This window comes from Lichenostomus cassidix, chromosome 5, assembly GCF_008360975.1.
Source record: "Lichenostomus cassidix isolate B80296 chromosome 5, HeHo_3.0, whole genome shotgun sequence".
Taxonomy (NCBI): domain Eukaryota; kingdom Metazoa; phylum Chordata; class Aves; order Passeriformes; family Meliphagidae; genus Lichenostomus; species Lichenostomus cassidix.
Genome location: NC_139486.1, coordinates 10,681,029 through 10,698,792, shown reverse-complemented (window position 1 = coordinate 10,698,792; position 17,764 = coordinate 10,681,029). Strand labels below are relative to the sequence as shown.

At 37.9% G+C, this 17,764-nt stretch overlaps 1 protein-coding gene across 2 annotated transcripts in view; it reads left to right on the top strand.

The window, feature by feature from the left end:
• Positions 1-17,764, top strand: part of PPP2R5C (protein phosphatase 2 regulatory subunit B'gamma) — a 77,590-nt gene that overhangs the window by 17,848 nt on the left and 41,978 nt on the right. Inside the window, exon 2 of one of the 2 annotated variants that reach the window (XM_085061355.1) lies at positions 11,697-11,820. The exons of the other annotated variant lie outside the window; for it this stretch is intronic. Within the exon in view, the coding sequence (XP_084917481.1) occupies positions 11,727-11,820 (94 nt within the window). The 5' untranslated portion in view covers positions 11,697-11,726. The remainder of the gene's footprint in view (positions 1-11,696; positions 11,821-17,764) is intronic. 2 annotated transcript variants of the gene reach the window in all.

Below are 17,764 nucleotides of genomic sequence, written 5' to 3'. Positions count from 1 at the left end.
AAAGGCAGTTTTGAAAAGGCAGTTGTGAGGTGCAATGTGTACTGCTTTCCAGTGTTCAAGACTGGCAGTGAAAGCTTAATAGATCACTGAAATTTTGAGTAGTACTGGTGTAGGCAATGTGAAATTATGGGGATAAGACTTCTTACCTCCAGTCATTGTTTTCTTAATATAATACATTAGCGTTTCTTGAAAATAAACTCTGCTTCTTAGCCTGTCTGAATTACACTGCATTTCATACAAATCAAAATCGATTGCATGATTCTTCTCTTCACACAGATACTGTTTTTACAAAAAGAATCTGAAATACTGTCCATCATGTTAGTGTAGCAGCCTATATACAAGATGCTGTTTATAATATTTGAAGACTAAACTACTGCTTATTTAATTAGTTCATTTCAATCTATTTATTAATTTTTTAATAAGAATATTTAGCACCACAGATTATTAATAATATGTTTGGTCTTTTAAACTGACATAGAAGGTTCATGCACAAGCTGTGATGTCCAGGGCATGAGTGGCATAAGCAAAAGACACTGAATAAAGTAGCGAATTTTATAAAAAGTTGTGCATACAGCCTCATTGACTGGCATAACCTTTTGTTCAAAGCCTCAGCGACAAAGAAAAATGTTTGTTTCTTGGTCCTATTTTAAATACAGTGGTTCTGGTAGTGCCTGGGTCTGCAGCTCAGGGATACCAGAACTGAGGAGGCAATTAGAAGCAGAATGGACAGAGAGCTGGAAATAGGGAAAATGCGTGCAGATGGGAGAGAGGAGAAATAATCCAGTGGTAAAGGTGAAGTTTAAGATCGGTTTCCACCTTGGCTGTGTTGCACTTTAAACCAGTAGGCCAAGGAAGGGCAGAAGAATGCTTGCTTGGACTTGGAGAAGGGAGGAGTAAAAAAAAAATAAAATCCTTAAAAACTGTCTAAAAAAACTGACACTAAAAAATGTCAGAGCATTCTAGCACTTTTTGACACAGTCTACCTAGATGTGAAGAAATGGTAGGAGTATTGTGCACTGTAATTGCCTTGAGTCTGCAGTCACTCTCCCCACCCTCAGGTGAAAGGAAAGAAAAGATGTTGAGTTTCTCCCTGGATGCCTGATGCTGTCTGTAAGTCCCCAGGCTTTCAAGGGCCAAACTTCATTATTGAACACTGATGCAATTGTTGATCTAGTGAGGGGTAGTAATTGACACCTTTTATTAGTAAAGGTAGTAATAGCTTTATTATCAAGCTGTACCCAATCTCATGGATCGTATTCATGTCTTCCTAATGGCTGTCCTCACTGCATGTGCTTATTCCTGATGTAATTCCAACCTGTTAGGGTTGTTGAGAATACTGCTAGCCAGTCACACTATTCCTCTAAAAGATACAGAGCTACTTGACTTGATTTGCCTTTAGTGGGTCAAGTGAATATGGGAAACTTTCTTTTTGGACATCTTTAAGTGTGTTGTTTAATGTATGTGTCTGGACAGGAGTTAAATTGGACTGGCAGACTGCAATTTAAAGGACTGAAATGATTAAGACAGGTTTGACGTCTATGAAGTGCTGGGAAGAACATAGTGTTCCTTCAGGTTAGCTGTGCTTAACCAGCTTTCAAACTCCTGTTACTCATAACAAGGGGCTGTATTTCTGTGGCTACAGTACCTGGGCAACCTTTCTTTTGTCTGTAGTAGAGCAAGAAATGTGTATTTTCTTACAAATGTTGCATTGACTACTGTGTGGTGTGATGTACTTTATATGAGACTGTATTTTAAGCACGAAATATAGAATGGGATTGTTTTTGCATACTTTAAGGTCCATATTAGATATGTGAAAGTTTGTAACTGGTAAGTTCTAAATGAGCTGTGGTATTGGTGAGACAACCACCTTTCTTCTGGGCCATGGGTCTGGAGATGAGGTCAGCAGATCACTTGAAATAGTGGAAGGGAAAGGAGAAGCTGGTAAGGTGGCTTTTCATCAAGGTTTCTTATTTAGGAAATACTTTTTTGATCTCCAGGCATGCTGCAAACTTTTTCTTGGGCGTTGCACAAAAGTGCTGATGATAAGCTTCTGGAAATACCAGCATATTTGCCCTGGTGACTGGTATTAGTGTGGTATGATTTGTGTTCATTGGAGCAACTTCTGATTAATGTTATGCACCCTCAGCTTATCCAGGAAATGGAGGAGCAGGATAGCTCAGATAATGCACAAAGAAAAGGAAATAGATTATGAATTAAGAGGCTCTAAGAATAGAGCTGAATGTAGAAAAGAGAAGTCTCTGATGTAATTGCAACATCAAGATCCATGCATTAGGAAAGCTGCCAGCTAGTGAAGCTCCCTGCAGCACAGTGCAATGCAACCTGATTTAGTTGGGTAGAACAGGTATCTTATCTGCCCACAGATAACCCAGAAGTATCTCTGGAGAAGTGCCTTCAGAACAGTGTCAAACATCTGGAAATGATCTTACCTATTGTAACCAAGAAAAGAAAAATTCTGTGCCAGCAAACTTGTGCTCTGTTGATTTCTGCTTATGTGGTTCCCTTTGTTACCTAACATTGGTAGCACAGGTACTTCAGTTAGAGAAAATTGATTTTTGCTCTAAGTTGTTTATTGCGGAAAAATTACTGACTGGACTTGAAGGTGTGTTTTATTTTACTGTAGTTTGAAAGCTTACAGATTAGTGCTTTGGTTATATCAAATATAAATGACAAAGGGTGCTTCAGCCTTCAAAAACTTACCAGTTTCTTAATTTTTGATTTCAGAAGAAAGCACATTATAATTTAGGATATATTAAAATTAGTATATTAATTATAAAATATTAAAATTATAAAATATAATTAAAACATTTTAAAACTTTTAAAATATGTTCTGTATTAAATAAACAGCATAAGTGTTCAGTATTGTTACGTAAATATATTTTAAAAGTAGCATATCCAAGCTTGTATATACCTGACCACTGACACACTGAAGGAGTTTGTGTTCTTTGCAGCTGCTCACTTCTGCTTTATGCAAGCTTGAATTCATTGTTGCATTATGGGTAATTTTTCGATGGTAAATGAAATTTTTAACTGTGCAAACAGGTGAATGTACTTGTATTTGTACATGTTATTTTGCAAAAATATGCTGATTTTAGTAAACAGTAAATGCAGTAAACTGTAAAATAGAGAGAACTTTGTACAAAGTGGTGAAATTTTTAAGGATGTAGTCTAAATCTACAATATGTAAGAAAATGTTGCAAAGAGAATTTTTAAATATAATATTAAACACCCTAACTAGGATAGAATGTTTTATGCACTGTCAAATACAGTTGTGTCAAAAATCTAACTTTAAACTACAAGTAATAGTCATTAAAATAATGTTCTCTGTCAGTGCTAGAAAAAGAAATTTGAAAAAATAAGTCAGTACTACTTAATATTCTGAAATGTTGCAAACTTTCCCAATGAACATATGTTAGTCATGCATATGTAAATTTGGGCATGATTCAAAAATATGCATTTCTGTAGCATTTCTGTGTATACTTTTTAAAAGCTGGGTAAAATCCTTTTATAGCCTTATAAAGGCCTCCTGGGATGTCAGTGTCGTGATTTAGGTTGTGGGTTTGGGATTGTTTTTTTATGCTGGTTTTATTTGGGGTTTTGGGGTTTTTTTCAGATAGAAGTTAACATTGTTTGATATGATCTTAAAGACAAAGATTGGACATCAGCTTTTATTTTCAAATACAGTTCTGAATTTATTTTAAAAGTTACTATTTACCTCTTGGAGTTGGACTTTTGCTCTCAAAGATGTGGATACAATATTCTTATAAAGATTTTTATCAAGCTAGGAAAAAATGAGCAACATTGACAGATGTGGACCTAGCACTGAGTTTTAGTGCTGAGAAGTATAAAATCAGTTCTTCAGTGTAGAATATCTGCATGTGGTAGTATTAAACAGATTCAGGTATTTTGTTGTTGAAGATCTTGCCACACATTTTGATCAGTCCAGGTTTTGATTTTCTGGTGATGTCGGTTTCTGCTTTAGCATGGTTTCAACATTAGAAGTGCTATTAGTCATATCTATTTTAAAAAACCAAAAACAACTGAAAAAAACCCACCCAATAAAAGTGGGGGGGTGGAAAAGAAATGAACATGGCAGGTCATTTTTCTGAGCACATTTCATGCAGAGAGCATGGTTCTTGTTTTTTTCAAGCAGAGACTTCAGAGCTCTGCCAAATTCTGACTCTGTTCTGTGTAAAAGAACATCAGGGTGGTGTCTCGACTTGTCTGCCTGTGATACAGAACTCTGATAGGGAGGCAAGCATTATTAAAGCTTTCCTAATGTTTTTAAGTTGTAAATGGCTGTCTAGGAGATAGCTCTGTTTTCATCATCTGTACAATATTAAAGTCTGATGAATCAAAATTGCAGAAGAGGTGATTCTAGTTTGAGTCTGATACCTATAAAAACAATTGGACCAAATTTTGATTGATAAAACTGTTGAAACCATGAGAAACGAAGAGGTCCAAAGTGTAAAATTGTGTGTTTTTCTCAACTGCAGGCTACAAATAAGTAAGCAAAACTGATATCAAATAAATGAGAAAGCAAATCAAGTTTTGTTCTTGGTGCTGCAGAGGAATTCAACCATATATGTTGATAATTTCTACCAATTTTTATTGGAATATATTTAAACTTAAGCAGAGTGTGTTAACCTGTTCATTCAAAACTAGCATCTCTTTTCATGATTAAGAAGAGACTGGCCTGGACATGTTCAATGTAATTGAATTTATGAGAATCATGGCAGTAATGGACTGTTTTGGGGTTTTGAGGAGCATTTTTCTTATGAGCTGCTGAAATTGGAGATCTCAGTGTTTAATATCACTTTCATTGCAGAAACCTTCTCCTGGCCCTTGTAATTTATGTAGAGAACAAAGATGCAGTACTTTGGCCTTTCCAGTTGAATCACGCTTCCTGTGTGCATGCATGGCAATTAAGGAATTGTGACCAGCTGCAAGGTGGTGGCATCGCTGTTTAGATAAAAGTATTTTATGCAAAATAAAATGGTAGATTAAACAAGATAATGCTGCTATGAAATATAATTTGCCCTAATACATAATTAATTTAAAAGGCAAAGCACTGAGGCAAAACAAATTAATTCTCATGTAAAATATCAATGAATGCAGTTTTGTGAAACAGATCATTCTCTTCTCCCTTGTATGTGACCTACAGTGGAGTACATCAGTATGCTAAAAGCTGTCCCTCTGGTCCTGTGTTCATGCCTTTATAGGTTTTTTTGGCAACCCAATATTGTATTTAATTTATTGAAACAAAAAGTCCATAATGGAAAATACTGCAGAAGCTTGTTCTTTCCTGTATCAGTATGGTCACCTATGTCAGTGAATGTATGTATGGTATTATGTGGAGAAACTGTGGAGGCTTTTTGTTCTGTTACTTTAGCAACTTTGTCCTTGAATTTTGATCTTAAAAGTATTACCAGTGTTCCATAAACAGACTTTCCTGTATTGATTTTTCTTTTAAATATTTTAAATAATTATTAAAATACGTGTCATAAGAATATACATTTCTTAAACCAAAAATTGGCAATTGTTTGATGATCATACAGGAAAATACTGTCTATCAAATCAGTAAATATTTTAATATGAATTGTTATAAAATAATTAATATCAAAATACTTAGAAATTACCCAGTCTGAATTACTACGTAGCATTTTAAAGATTAAGAAACACGATAGCTAGTGAATGAAGAACTACCAAAAAAAAGGTTGTAGAGAAAAATACTTTGCTTGAGTGTGTGATTTTTTTTTCCTTCAGCTAGCTTTACATGAAATCATAGGCTCGGATTAATGAGCCGTTTTTCATTTCAACTGCCCTATCAAACACCTACTCATTAGTCAGCAGCTGAAAGTGTTAGAAGAATGCACTACATCTGTCACTGGCAGCATTTCCTACCAAACTTGTTTCCACTGAAGCTTGGATAGAATCCATACAAACAGGTTTTAAAATGTGGTATTGTCTTATTTCCTAGATTCTAACCTGTCTCTGAATTCAATTTAGATCTCTCTTAAAATGCCTTGTATTATGCCCTCATTTGCAAAAGGAACATTTTGTTCTATTACATAGATCCTCATAATCAGACCTACACATTTTTGCTGTTGCACTGAATTTCTTTTGTCTTAAGACCTCTACAGATCAAACATTGAATTTATACATGTAAATATCAAATCAGTGTTGGATAACTAGCATGGTCTCAAATGTTTACTCTTAAATATAATTTTTACGCCTCGTTTCTTAAAAGTGATATGTGTGACCTATGTAATAAGGCTACAGGCAGCAGTGAGTTTGGTGTTATTTTTGTGGATTTTGCACAGGGTTCCATTAAAATAGTATGCCAGTATTTGAAATGCTTTTGCAATCTGCCCTAGGAATTACACTTTTGTACCAGATACTATTTTAAAATAGATTTCTTTTAAGGTAATGATTTTGTTTTGTACAGCTTTCTGTGCTCAACCAGTATCTGCTGGTTTTTCTCCCTACCCCCACTTACAAGATTTCTTGAGTATACAAGATTGGTTTAAGGAAAACTTGGCACTGCTGTACCTGTGTGCTACAGTGACCATGCAAATATTAGGAAATCCAGATAGAGACAGGAAATCCAGTCACAGGCAGATGTTTGCCAATTCCTCTTTCAACCAATTTTTGTTGTGCTAGAAGGAGTAAATATTATCAATTTTTCAATGAGGAATTGGTTTTGCCATGCTTCAGTCTTGGGAATTATTTAAGGAAGCTGCATGATAGTTAATATTCCTTTCACTTATCCAGATAAGGATTTTTTTCTTATCTCTGTATTTCTTTTGATAGCTAGGTATTAACATGGTGTTTACTGCCTCTGTTTCTTTGAAGAATTTCCTCTTGGCTGTCCTTTGGAATTGAGTCAGAACCTAGTAGGAGAAGCCCATATCCTTCCTATTGCTGTGGTTTCTCCTCCAGAATGTTTAGTATCCAGTACCTTTCCTTCTCTAAAACAAATTTACTGTCTTTGAGTAACTTAATGTTCAGGGTTATGATGAGACCCATGTTTTCTGTAGCCTGACATCATTTATACGAACAGTAAGTTTCGTGTAGGCTATAATTGGAGGGGGGGGCAGAGGAAGTAAACAACATTGCTCCTACCAGAAAACGCAAGTCATGTTTATTCCTGTCCCTTTTTTGGGTGTCTGTCTGGTGGGCCAGATAATGGAATCAACATGGCTCAAACTCCCCCTTTTCTCATTTTAACTGCTCAGTTTCCTAATCTGGTTCGGCCATGCAGCTGCACAAAGCCTTGTACGGCAATTTCAGACACTTGGGCACCTGTCCATGGAAGAGAGGGGATTGCAGCAGTAGCTCCTACCGGTTTAGCTCAGCTTAGACTGCCATGGAACACAGTCTAAGTTAGCAGAAAACTAGCCTGACAATAAAGTGGCTTTCTGTTGTCTTAGGGGACTACACCAACTGAGCTGTGGGTCTGATGACCACTGAAACAGATGGGAGCAAAATATTTTCAAGTGTAAAGAAGAGGAGTGCAGGAGGGGGCCTGAAGCAGTCTGCAACAAGGCTGGCTGACGTTGATGAGGAATAGCAATTCCAGCAATTATAGAATCATGCCTTTAGTAACCTTAGAGCTCAGACTAAATACCCTCCCTTCCTCTCTCAGTGAAAAAATGAAAACTTCTCATATAGTCTGAGAAGTAACCAACCCAAGTGTCTTCATGTAAATAGAAGTTCATTCTATTTTAATTATCTTATGTTGTTGATTCTGTCACTGTCAGAATAGTAGGTGGTGTAGAATGGAAATAAAAGCAACCTTTGGGCAGGTGAATTTGCTGTGTGTGTTGTGGGGGGGGTGAGAAGCGGGGTGGGTGGTTGTTTTTAAAATCAATAATCCAAATGGAGTGTTTGTTTTTGGAAAAAATGGTACATAGCCTCCAAGTGTAAAAAGTATTCATCAGCTGTAGTGCTGGATCCTAACTAAGGTTCCTGCCAACCAAAACCATTCTATAATTCTATAAAAGTAATACAGTTATATCCTGAGAACTTTATAGGATTTTTCCTTCATTACCATCATTGGGAAGTTAGCAGTGATGAACAGGGTTCAGAAGAATCCTCTAATAGCTGCAGTTTCACTATGCTGTCAATATGGTTTTTTATTCATTTAATTCTAAAAATGGATAGCTGAAGTTAATACTGTTTTTCATTTTCTTGCAACAGAAATGTCTTCATAAATTTGTTAAAGTAAGCTCTTCTTCCTCCCATTGATATTCATTAGCTCAGTTCCACTTGCACTAATATTCTTTCCCTTCCATTAGGAAGTCAATTCCTAACTCAATTTTCTTTGTAATTTTTTCCCCAAATGAAGATGCTCAAAATAATTCAACTTAAGTAAATATTTTCCTTTGGTGGCAAATCAAATATTTTAAGACTGAAACAAAGGGAGGGTATACAAACCTCCGGAGCAAAATGTACTCGCAATCTGTACAACTGGTGAGAAGACTGCAGATGTTAACAAGCAAAAGGTCTTACAAAGATCAAAGGACTTCAGCTCCACTAGTGTCCTGTCAGAGATACCAGAAATACACTGAATTATGTCTGGTTGGTAGTTTCTCAGTGGTTTACTAAGTACTGGACTCAGACCTAAGAGAGTCCAGCATAGAGGAAGAAATGAGAACAGTGTATGTGGTTTGTGCAAGAGAAAACTTACTGAATGTGACTGAGTGTTCTGCCAATAGCACTGCTAGTGCTGCAAATGTCACATTTACTCTCTCTAATGAAGAACTTTGCAGAGGCCTTGACTCTTAAACCATTACCTAAGATTTGCTAATGAATCTCCAACTATGAAAGCCATGCTTATGTATAAAATAGGAAATGGCACTGTAACTAAAGTAATGTTGCCTTTTTGCTCTGTTGTCAAATTGTGTTCCTGTGGACCAGCAGCCTTCTTGGCCATTTAATCTTTGCAAGGAGTTCCCAAGAGACAGAAGCAGCAGCTGACCATTAAAGCAAAGACCATGAGTAGAGAGGAGTGATAGAGCAGCTGTTCTTAAATATATGGTTACCAAACAAACTGGAATTTTAACCCTAATTTTTGCCACTTCATACTGCAGTTTATTACTACAATATAATCTAATTCTACTTTAAGATGGGAAAAAGAAACAGAATTTGCTGCAACATCTTGCATGTGAAAATATTTTTTAAAATTTCCCCAAGTTGTTCAGTTTTTTCCTTCATCCATCAAAATCTTGTAGAAAACCTTGTTTGAGGTCAGTCTTAGTTTTATTTTTCAGTCTAGGTTTTTTTAAAGGCATATCTCTATGGTAATTTTTTGTTTTATAAGGCTAAAACTCACATTGAACTTGGTGATTTTAAAGGTCTCTTCCAACCTTTATGATTCTAAGGTGTACTCAAGGGATATATAGATAAAAATAATGAAATTTTTGAGGGTATACCTTCCCTTGTTTTGCCTGGATTGTAAGGACAAACAATTTGAATCTCTGTAGTCTTAGAGAAAATGTTTAAAAAGGCATCAGAAGTTCATGTGGTTCATTTTGACGTTGTCAAAAGCAGGATCAACTACATTTATGTCACGAATGCATTATGTTTGGTAATTTTTTAAATTATTAGAAAGCTTGCAGTCTTTTATTTTGTTTCAGTGTGCTTATTGTGAGAGGATTCCATTTAATTTCTAACCTAATCTTCCTTGAGGTAGGATGCATTTACTGTTTGTAGAGAATGTAGAAAAATTAATTCCTTTAATCTCCATAATTATTCTTTAAAGTACTTGAATATTCTCAGTCAAGTCCTTTCTATATAAAAAACAAACAAACAGCAAACAAACAAATAATCCACACACCACATCAAACAGAGTAGCTTTATTTTTTTTTAACCAGGTAATATTTTAAAGATTTGTTGTCTTTGGGCTTTCTTATCAGGCTTACATCCAGGATGTACTACTTCAAATTGGGCCTTCTCAGTAATCACTAAATCCAATTGATTTCTTTGTGTCTTATGAATTATGTTCCTCTTTTTTATATCCCAGTTAGTCCCTTCACCAATTGAGTAATATTCACTAACGCACCTTTGACAGTGTATTATTTTAGTGTGATGTAATTTTTCTAACCAGGTACACATATGCTCTATTATTTGTTTTTATTTCAAATTTTCATCAGCCAATTAGCTAATTGAAAAGTCTCTTCTGATGTATTTTTTTTTTTACCTTTTTTGAGCAGATATAAGTTAGGACAGTGTCATAGGTCAAGTAATCTACATACTCATTTGCACTAGTATGTGACATATAGTATTTGGAGAGAAGCACAGATTTGGAGAGAGTACAAGTGTAACAGTGCCAGTTTCTCTGAACATCACTCCCAGAGGAGAAAACGGTCCTTCAAATAGCTCATTGTAAAAATAAATGTGCAAGTCTCATACGATGAAGAAAAGGCTGCTCACACTTTTGTTCTAAATACCTTAAATAATTGAACTAACAAGTTCAGAAATTGTTATGCTGTGCTTTTTTTATTGTATTTCTGAAATTATGCAGCAAAACTCTTTTCATATGCCATATATTGCTTCTTAGTCCTTTTCAGTAATAGTTTAAAAAGTTATTTATAATTACTGATCTTTTTAGAATGGAAAACCAGTATTTTGCAATACCCAAATTTAGCATTATTAACCTAAACTGAAGGCAGAGCCCTTTCTGGATTGAAAGAAACATTCAGGCCACTTTTTAGATTGAAAGAAGTATTCGGGTCCATTTCTAGACTGAACGAAATATTCAGCATGAAACAAGAGCTTTTCATCTCCTGCTTGTCATAATTGTGTAATTTTATTTGTAATGCACATACCAGCAACCAGTGATAATTCATGGAATGCTTATGAGGTTTATATTTCTAAATCGTCAATAATAATCCAAGAACCTGTGAACTAACTACCTTTCATTATGGCCCTTGAAAGCTAAAGTTGTAGCTGTTGCCCTCAATGCTGTTTTTCCACGGTTACATTGACCATCGGATTGGTAATCCTGGGAAACCGCACCGAAGGAAAGGCTCAGGAAAGAGGAAAGATAAAAATGCATGCGCTCTTTCCAGCAGGTGCTACTGAGTATTATCGAGGGGGCGGGGGTACAACAGCAGCAATGAGATCATCCTGGTAATAATAAAAAAGCCGAACCCAAACGCAGCAGCCCCGTCATCTCCGCAGCCGCTCCGCCCCTGCCGCGGGCGGCGCGGGCCCGGTGCGGTGCGGTGCTGTGCCGTGCGGTGCTGTACCGTGCTGTGCGGTGCCGCGGGCGCGGAGGGAGCCGTGCGGTGCTGTGCGGTGCTGTACCGTGCTGTGCGGTGCCGCGGGCGCGGGGGAACCGTGCGGTGCTGTGCGGTGCTGTGCGGTGCTGTACCGTGCTGTGCGGTGCTGTACCGTGCTGTGCGGTGCCGTGCGGTGCTGTGCGGTGCCGCGGGCGCGGGGGGAGCCGTGCGGTGCTGTACCGTGCTGTGCGGTGCCGCGGGCGCGGGGGGAGCCCCGCACCGGCCGCGCTCATTCGCGGCCTCCTCGGTGTCATTTGAAGTTGCTGCCGTCGGCCAATGGGGCTCCTCCCGCCCGCTGACATCACTCCCCAGCCAGTTCCCTCCAGCTGCAGAGCGCTTCAGTTTCTGTCTTTTTTTAAACTAAAATGGAGGCTGGTTTCTTGCCTTAAGGAATACAGTGCCGTGCCTGCTGGAGCCTAGATGTTGACATGTAACAGAGCTGGCAGCAGGATGGTGGTTGACGCAGCCAATTCCAATGGGCCGTTCCAGCCCGTGGCCCTTTTGCATATTAGAGGTGAGTTATTGTGCGTGTGAGAGTGAATCGCGACCCTCTGACGAGCGAATAAATGGCTATTGTGGAGCTCGGAGAAGGGGAGCAGGAAGTCCTTTGTAGCTCAGTCCCTCTCGGTTTGTTACAGCCGCGGTAAAGCCGGCGGAGAGCAAAACCCATTTGCTATTAAATGTGTTTGGGGAAGATTCAAGAATTCGGGGAGGCATTGCATACATAGTTAAAAGCAGGTTTTACAGCTTTCTGCCGTAACTCTCCCATCCCCCTTCCAAGCTGTGCTGATGTCAAAGGATGTGAAGTCACTACCCCAGAAAGGTACTGAGGGGGGGAGGGAAGAGCCAAGTTATCCCTATACCGTTTCTATAGAATAAGGGCAAACCTTTGGTGTGCTTCAAAGCCGTTTTTTGTTTAAATTGTTCAGATAGAGCCCCTTTAAAGTGCACTACGGCTTGTAAAAGAATTGGAAGTGGTGTTGGAGAGGAAGGGGGAGGAAGAGATGTGATACCTACTATGAAAATACCCTTTATGTGTTTAGAAGGCATTTCCTAGAAGAGATGCAGTTTGGCTTTAACAAGCAAGCTGTTATGTGCCTACCGTGTTGTGCAGTTCTGAATCTTCAGTCTCTGCACAGGATATGTGCTTTTGGGTTTACAGAATTAGTGCATTGCAAATGACATTTTATATAATTTGAAAATACACATTGGCATGACTTCTGTATAATACTGAGTGTGTATCTCTTGTTCTGTATTTTTCTACTCAGTAAAATTTTGCATTGTGATGAGGTTCTTTTCATGTATTTTTTAGCTAGCTCTTAACCAACCAGTGCTTTTTTTTTTTTTTTTTTAAATAAATCTTCCTTAGGGTGGTTCTGGTTTAGAACTTTATGAAGGTGGAACATGTATTATCTGGGATGAGCAAACCCTGAACAATGCTATTTATATGCAAGAAACATAGCTAATACAGTTCTTAATTACCTTTGCTTCCCAGCTTTCACTGGTGTAGGCTAGATGTTAGTACTGAAAAGAAATTTTTTTTCATTCATACTCCATACACCTAAAAAATTTTGCTTTGGAAGTTTATAAAACCTCAACCGTTCAGAAGTCTGTTCCTTTAAGTAACACTGGTGTTCAGGTATTAAAAATATAATGATTTCTCTTTACCTTTTAAATGAGCCAAATCCTTCTATGTCTGAAGTGGGACTGCGTGAATTCTAGAAAACTAATTTTGATCTGTGACTTGGGAGGAAATGGAATAAAATTCCTTTGATTTTGAATAGGGACTGTGCTTATTGTGAAGGGAATATAAATGGAATTGCCTGACCTGTGGACAGGCCTTCACTTTTCACTCTGCACAAATCATCTTAATGTTCCGTTAAATGCTGGCTTTTGGAAGGGGGAAAGCCTCGTTTTAAAGGTGCGAGTTAGGAAAAAAACCAAGGATGGAATCAGAATGATGAAATATTGCAATGATTGCCCTTAATCCTTTGTCTCAATATGACAACAAGGTTCTTGTCATTGATCTTCTTATCCTACCTTTGCTCCAGTGAAATTTCCCACACAATTGTGGAAAGAATGGATTTTGAGGAACTGTTCTGAAATTTACTATCCCAAGACCTACATTTTTGGTGCACTGGATAATACAGTAGTAAATTAGAGGTTAAAGGGTTTTGTGGTTTAGGGATTTTTTGGGTAGTATGGGTTTTTTCTCTGTTTGATTGGTTTCAGTTTTTTAATGGATTATGAGAAAAGACTTTCTTGTAAGCAATTACAGAATAAATGGGAGACTGTTTTCCATTTTTCAGGTGGCAGAAAATAAAATGGGTCTCAGGTATTTTACCCTGGAGGAGTTTCTTGACACTGGGAGAGCAAAGCATCTCTTCCATACATACATGGGTGCAGAAGTTCCTTTGTGTTTTTTTGTATGTACCTCTTCTCACCAGCTGCACTGATGCTACCAGTACTGATGCTTCCAAAATGAAGCCTGTCAGAACAATATATACAAAATTAATGACCCTAAAAGTTAACTGATAATTCTGAAGGCTAATGACACAATATTGCTGTTTGTCCCAATGCAGTTGGGACAGTTGTCCTTTTGCATCATCTGTTGCAATATAGGATTAAATTTCTGGTAGAAGTGCTTCCCTTGGCAACTGTAAGAGCTAAAACTTCAAGGTCAAGGATGGGGGCATAAGCCCCTTGGGTGTTTCTCATAGATATAGTTTGTTGAAGTAGCAAAAATATTTCTTAAGCACTAGTTTCATAAAATCTTGAAAATTTTGAGATGGTGTAGCTACCATATTTGAATTCAATGTTGCTTCTGAAAAACTATGTGAAGCCTTATGGACTACACTGTTAGTACTTCTTTGAAAATAGAAATTGCAATCTTGCTTTAAAGTTCATTCCAAAGCACTTTCTGTACCTGGATCATATGAAGTATGTAATGTTTGCAGAATAAAAAGGAAATGTTCAGCAAGCTCCAATGTCATGTCAGATCAGAAACTTTCTCCTGCGCATCCTGAACTGTAGGCAGTTTGGTTGTCTAGGTTGTTTACAGCTTTGCCAAAACAACACAACTGGAAAAACAGATGCAGGTGGTTTTTAAAAATTATGTTAAGATTTTGTGAATAGGAGGTAAGAATGTCAGAATTTTATTGACTGCCATTGCTGCCACTGGTATCTGCAACCAAAAGAAGGAACAGTAGGTACTTGTAGGATAGGATGTGTCACGGCCACAAATACCCCATCCATCCTCCAGCAGTTCATTTGGCTGCCCGTGCTCAAGCTCATCTTGGTGCAGCCATGTAATCCTGACTCAGACTGCTGTGGAAAGAGCTGTGAGTCTTGTTGGAGTTCCCCTTTGATTCAGGAGCTGTCTTTAAGCTCAGGCTGGTGGCGTTGGTTGTTGCCTCAGCTAGGTTGCAGCTGTGTGGTTGTCCTGTCATGTGCCTTGCTGGTCTGGATCCCGGTGTGTTGAGTACCCAGCTCGGTGTCCCTCTTCACCGTGCACTTGTTCAGCAACCACAGGACTGTGGCTGACCCTGCTTGCTGTCAGTGTAGCTGCTCTCTTTTCTTCATTCAGGTATTGCAAGACTATGCCCTTTGCCACAACTGTAGACTGTTGGCAGTGGTTCAGGCACAGTGTGTAGAAATCAGAAATGCACAAGGCGACTTTTGACCCATTGTTGGTAAATAACAAGCACCGAAAGAGCCTAATAAATGCAAATGGTTTGGCACCATTGCTGTGTGTTATTTGCTTGTGCTGAAAACACTGGCTCAGTGAGTGTGTTTGGCCTTCTGGGGCAGTGAGTCTTTTGGTCAGCAACACACTTTCCTGGGGGTCTGAGTTATGCTACTGCTTCATTGGTCTTTCTAGAGTACAAAGGTAGCTGAACATTATGCACTGAGTTGCTTATCACTGGTTATGATCAAGAACTGAAAATTTAGTTGTATTGGAATGATATAAAGCTTCCAGGAAAATTGCAATTTCAGTTTGAGCAGCTGTTACAGTCACGGAACAACTACTGTGGTTTGTGATCTTGGACAGAAACTTGACCTTGTGAAACCAGTGTAGCTGAAGGAGCTCATCATGGGGTGTCTGCATGGAGAGATCCTTTAGGATCTTTGTGCATCAACAGACCACTAGCTATCAAGATGACATTAAGACAGCACAGAGGGTTAATAGGTATTATGAATTTAGCATTTTTACAGCAAGGAGGGAAGCAGAGCTCTGCATGGTGTTTTCAGGATGCATGCCTCCTTATGGAGCCCTTCTGGCAGCTAAACCCCTAGGGTGATGGAAGTGCATTCAAGGCTCTGACAGGAGAAGCCACATAAACAAGGTGAGGTTTGGGGAAAGGAAACATTTTGATTTCCATCCCAGCATTTCAAGCAGAGAAAGTAGCTGTAAAAGCAGCTTGGATTAGGACAAATAGTAAACATTTGTCACTAGACTTTGGAGTTACCAGTTTATATTTACTGTTGAGTGTTCTCCTGCTCAAAACTATAAGTGTAGTAAGGAGTGCAGTAACAGGTGGAAAATAATAATAATTCATTCTGTAGACAGAATATGAATATTCAGGGAGGAGCAGATGTTTTTCATTTGGATTACAGTTCAGTGTTGATAAGAAAAATCTCTTAATATTTTTTTATCAGGGCACAGAACTAGCCCAGATGCCAATGTTTTCATGAACTCAAGACAAATATTTAAACAAAATACATATAAAACTGTGTGATCTGCAATGGCAGAATTAGCAGGATGTAAAGGTTACTTTATTGGCTTAGTTGCTGACTGACTGGAACTGGTAATGTCTGTTCATGCTTTTCAAAAATTATTTTCAAGATGTTTTGTAAGACATACTGAAAGTTGTGTGGGAAGAAGGGTGAGAACACCCTGATACTATGTTAACTCAAACTGATGCTTCCTGTAGGCCTTAACCTATTTCAAATACCTCATTGTCCATCCTTCTCCTCTGCCTTCCAGAGCAGCAAATGTTTTTTGACAGATTTGACTTGCCATTATTTAAGTTACTTTAGATTTTGTGGAAGATGCTTTGACTTTTTTCAAAGATGATGTGATGTTTTGTCCATTTTTTCTATGTGTTCCTTGTATGTATTCATCCTGAGTGAAGGATCATGGCAGGTAGTTCAGATTCCATCTTTACACAGTGTTCTTCAGGGCAAAAAATGTCAGTGGTAGTGTTGTTGTGATGTAAATATCTGAGTATTTAGATAGAAATTTGCATGTTCCTCAAAAGGGGCGAAAGATCATTTTTTAGTTGGGCAATTTATATCTTAAAGGAGAAAAGCATGGCACTTTCTTTTTGGAAAGAATCCATCATGTGGGTTTTTTTGTCTTGAAAAATAATTAACCTGAAGATACTTCTGTCTAACCACACTTGCTAAAAAGTGTTGCTAGACTATTGCTTTGCAAGATTTGTTTCTGAGCTAAAAGAAGAATAAAAAAATTATCCATTTTGTAATTAAATGGGTAAAGCCCATACTTCAGAGTGGTACAGACCAAACTCAGCATGCAGAGCAGTAACCATTTACCTCATGATGTACAAATAGGCTGAAAGAGCTGGATTTGTTTGGCCTGAAGGAAGGAAGGTTAAGGGGAGATTTGATTTTTGACTGACTGATGGGAGGGCATAGAGCTCAGAGCCAGGCTCTTCTCAGGGATCCACGGTGAGTAAATGAGAAGTGCCCAATATGACTTGCAAACACTGGAAATTGCAGTTGTACACAAGGTGAAAATATTTTCACCATTAAAGTGGTCACAGGCTGGAATAAGATTCCAAAAGAGGCTGTGAAATCTCTGTAATTGGAGATACTTTGACTGGACAATGCTGAGAACATCTGGGTTTGTGTAGTGGGGGATTAGACTAGCACAAATGACTGTCCCTTGTGGTGAAAATGATTCTGTGATTCTGTCATTCTTTGGTGCTTGTAGGATCAAAAAATGACTGGCCTTGCTGTAATTTAAAAATATTACAATATCACTTTAAGTGTACATTTTTTTTTAAGTTCAAAGAGCAATATTCTTACTGTAAACTTTCTCTTTTCCTCCCTTCTTTTCTCTTTAGTTATTAAGGCAGACTTTTTAATATGTTTGGCGCTCGCATGCCCATTAGTAGTACTTTCACTTCTGTTAACTCTCAATTTTTGGTGTTAATGGTATTTTAAATTATTCTTACCATGTTTTAGCAAACTGTTAAAGATGGGTGACTGGAACTGCATGCAGTACAAAAACATTGGCATGCTAAAAGGATGTTTTATTCATTTCTAAATCTTCAGTTAGGAGCTCAGCAGCAGTCCATAACTCTTCTGAATAAGCTAGAATTAATAAATGTATACATGCAGCTATTTCCCCCACATTTCTTTGCATTTATCAGCTTTTGGAAAGATCTAATAGATTGAATTAATTTGCTTAGTATTGTGAGATTTTTCTCTGG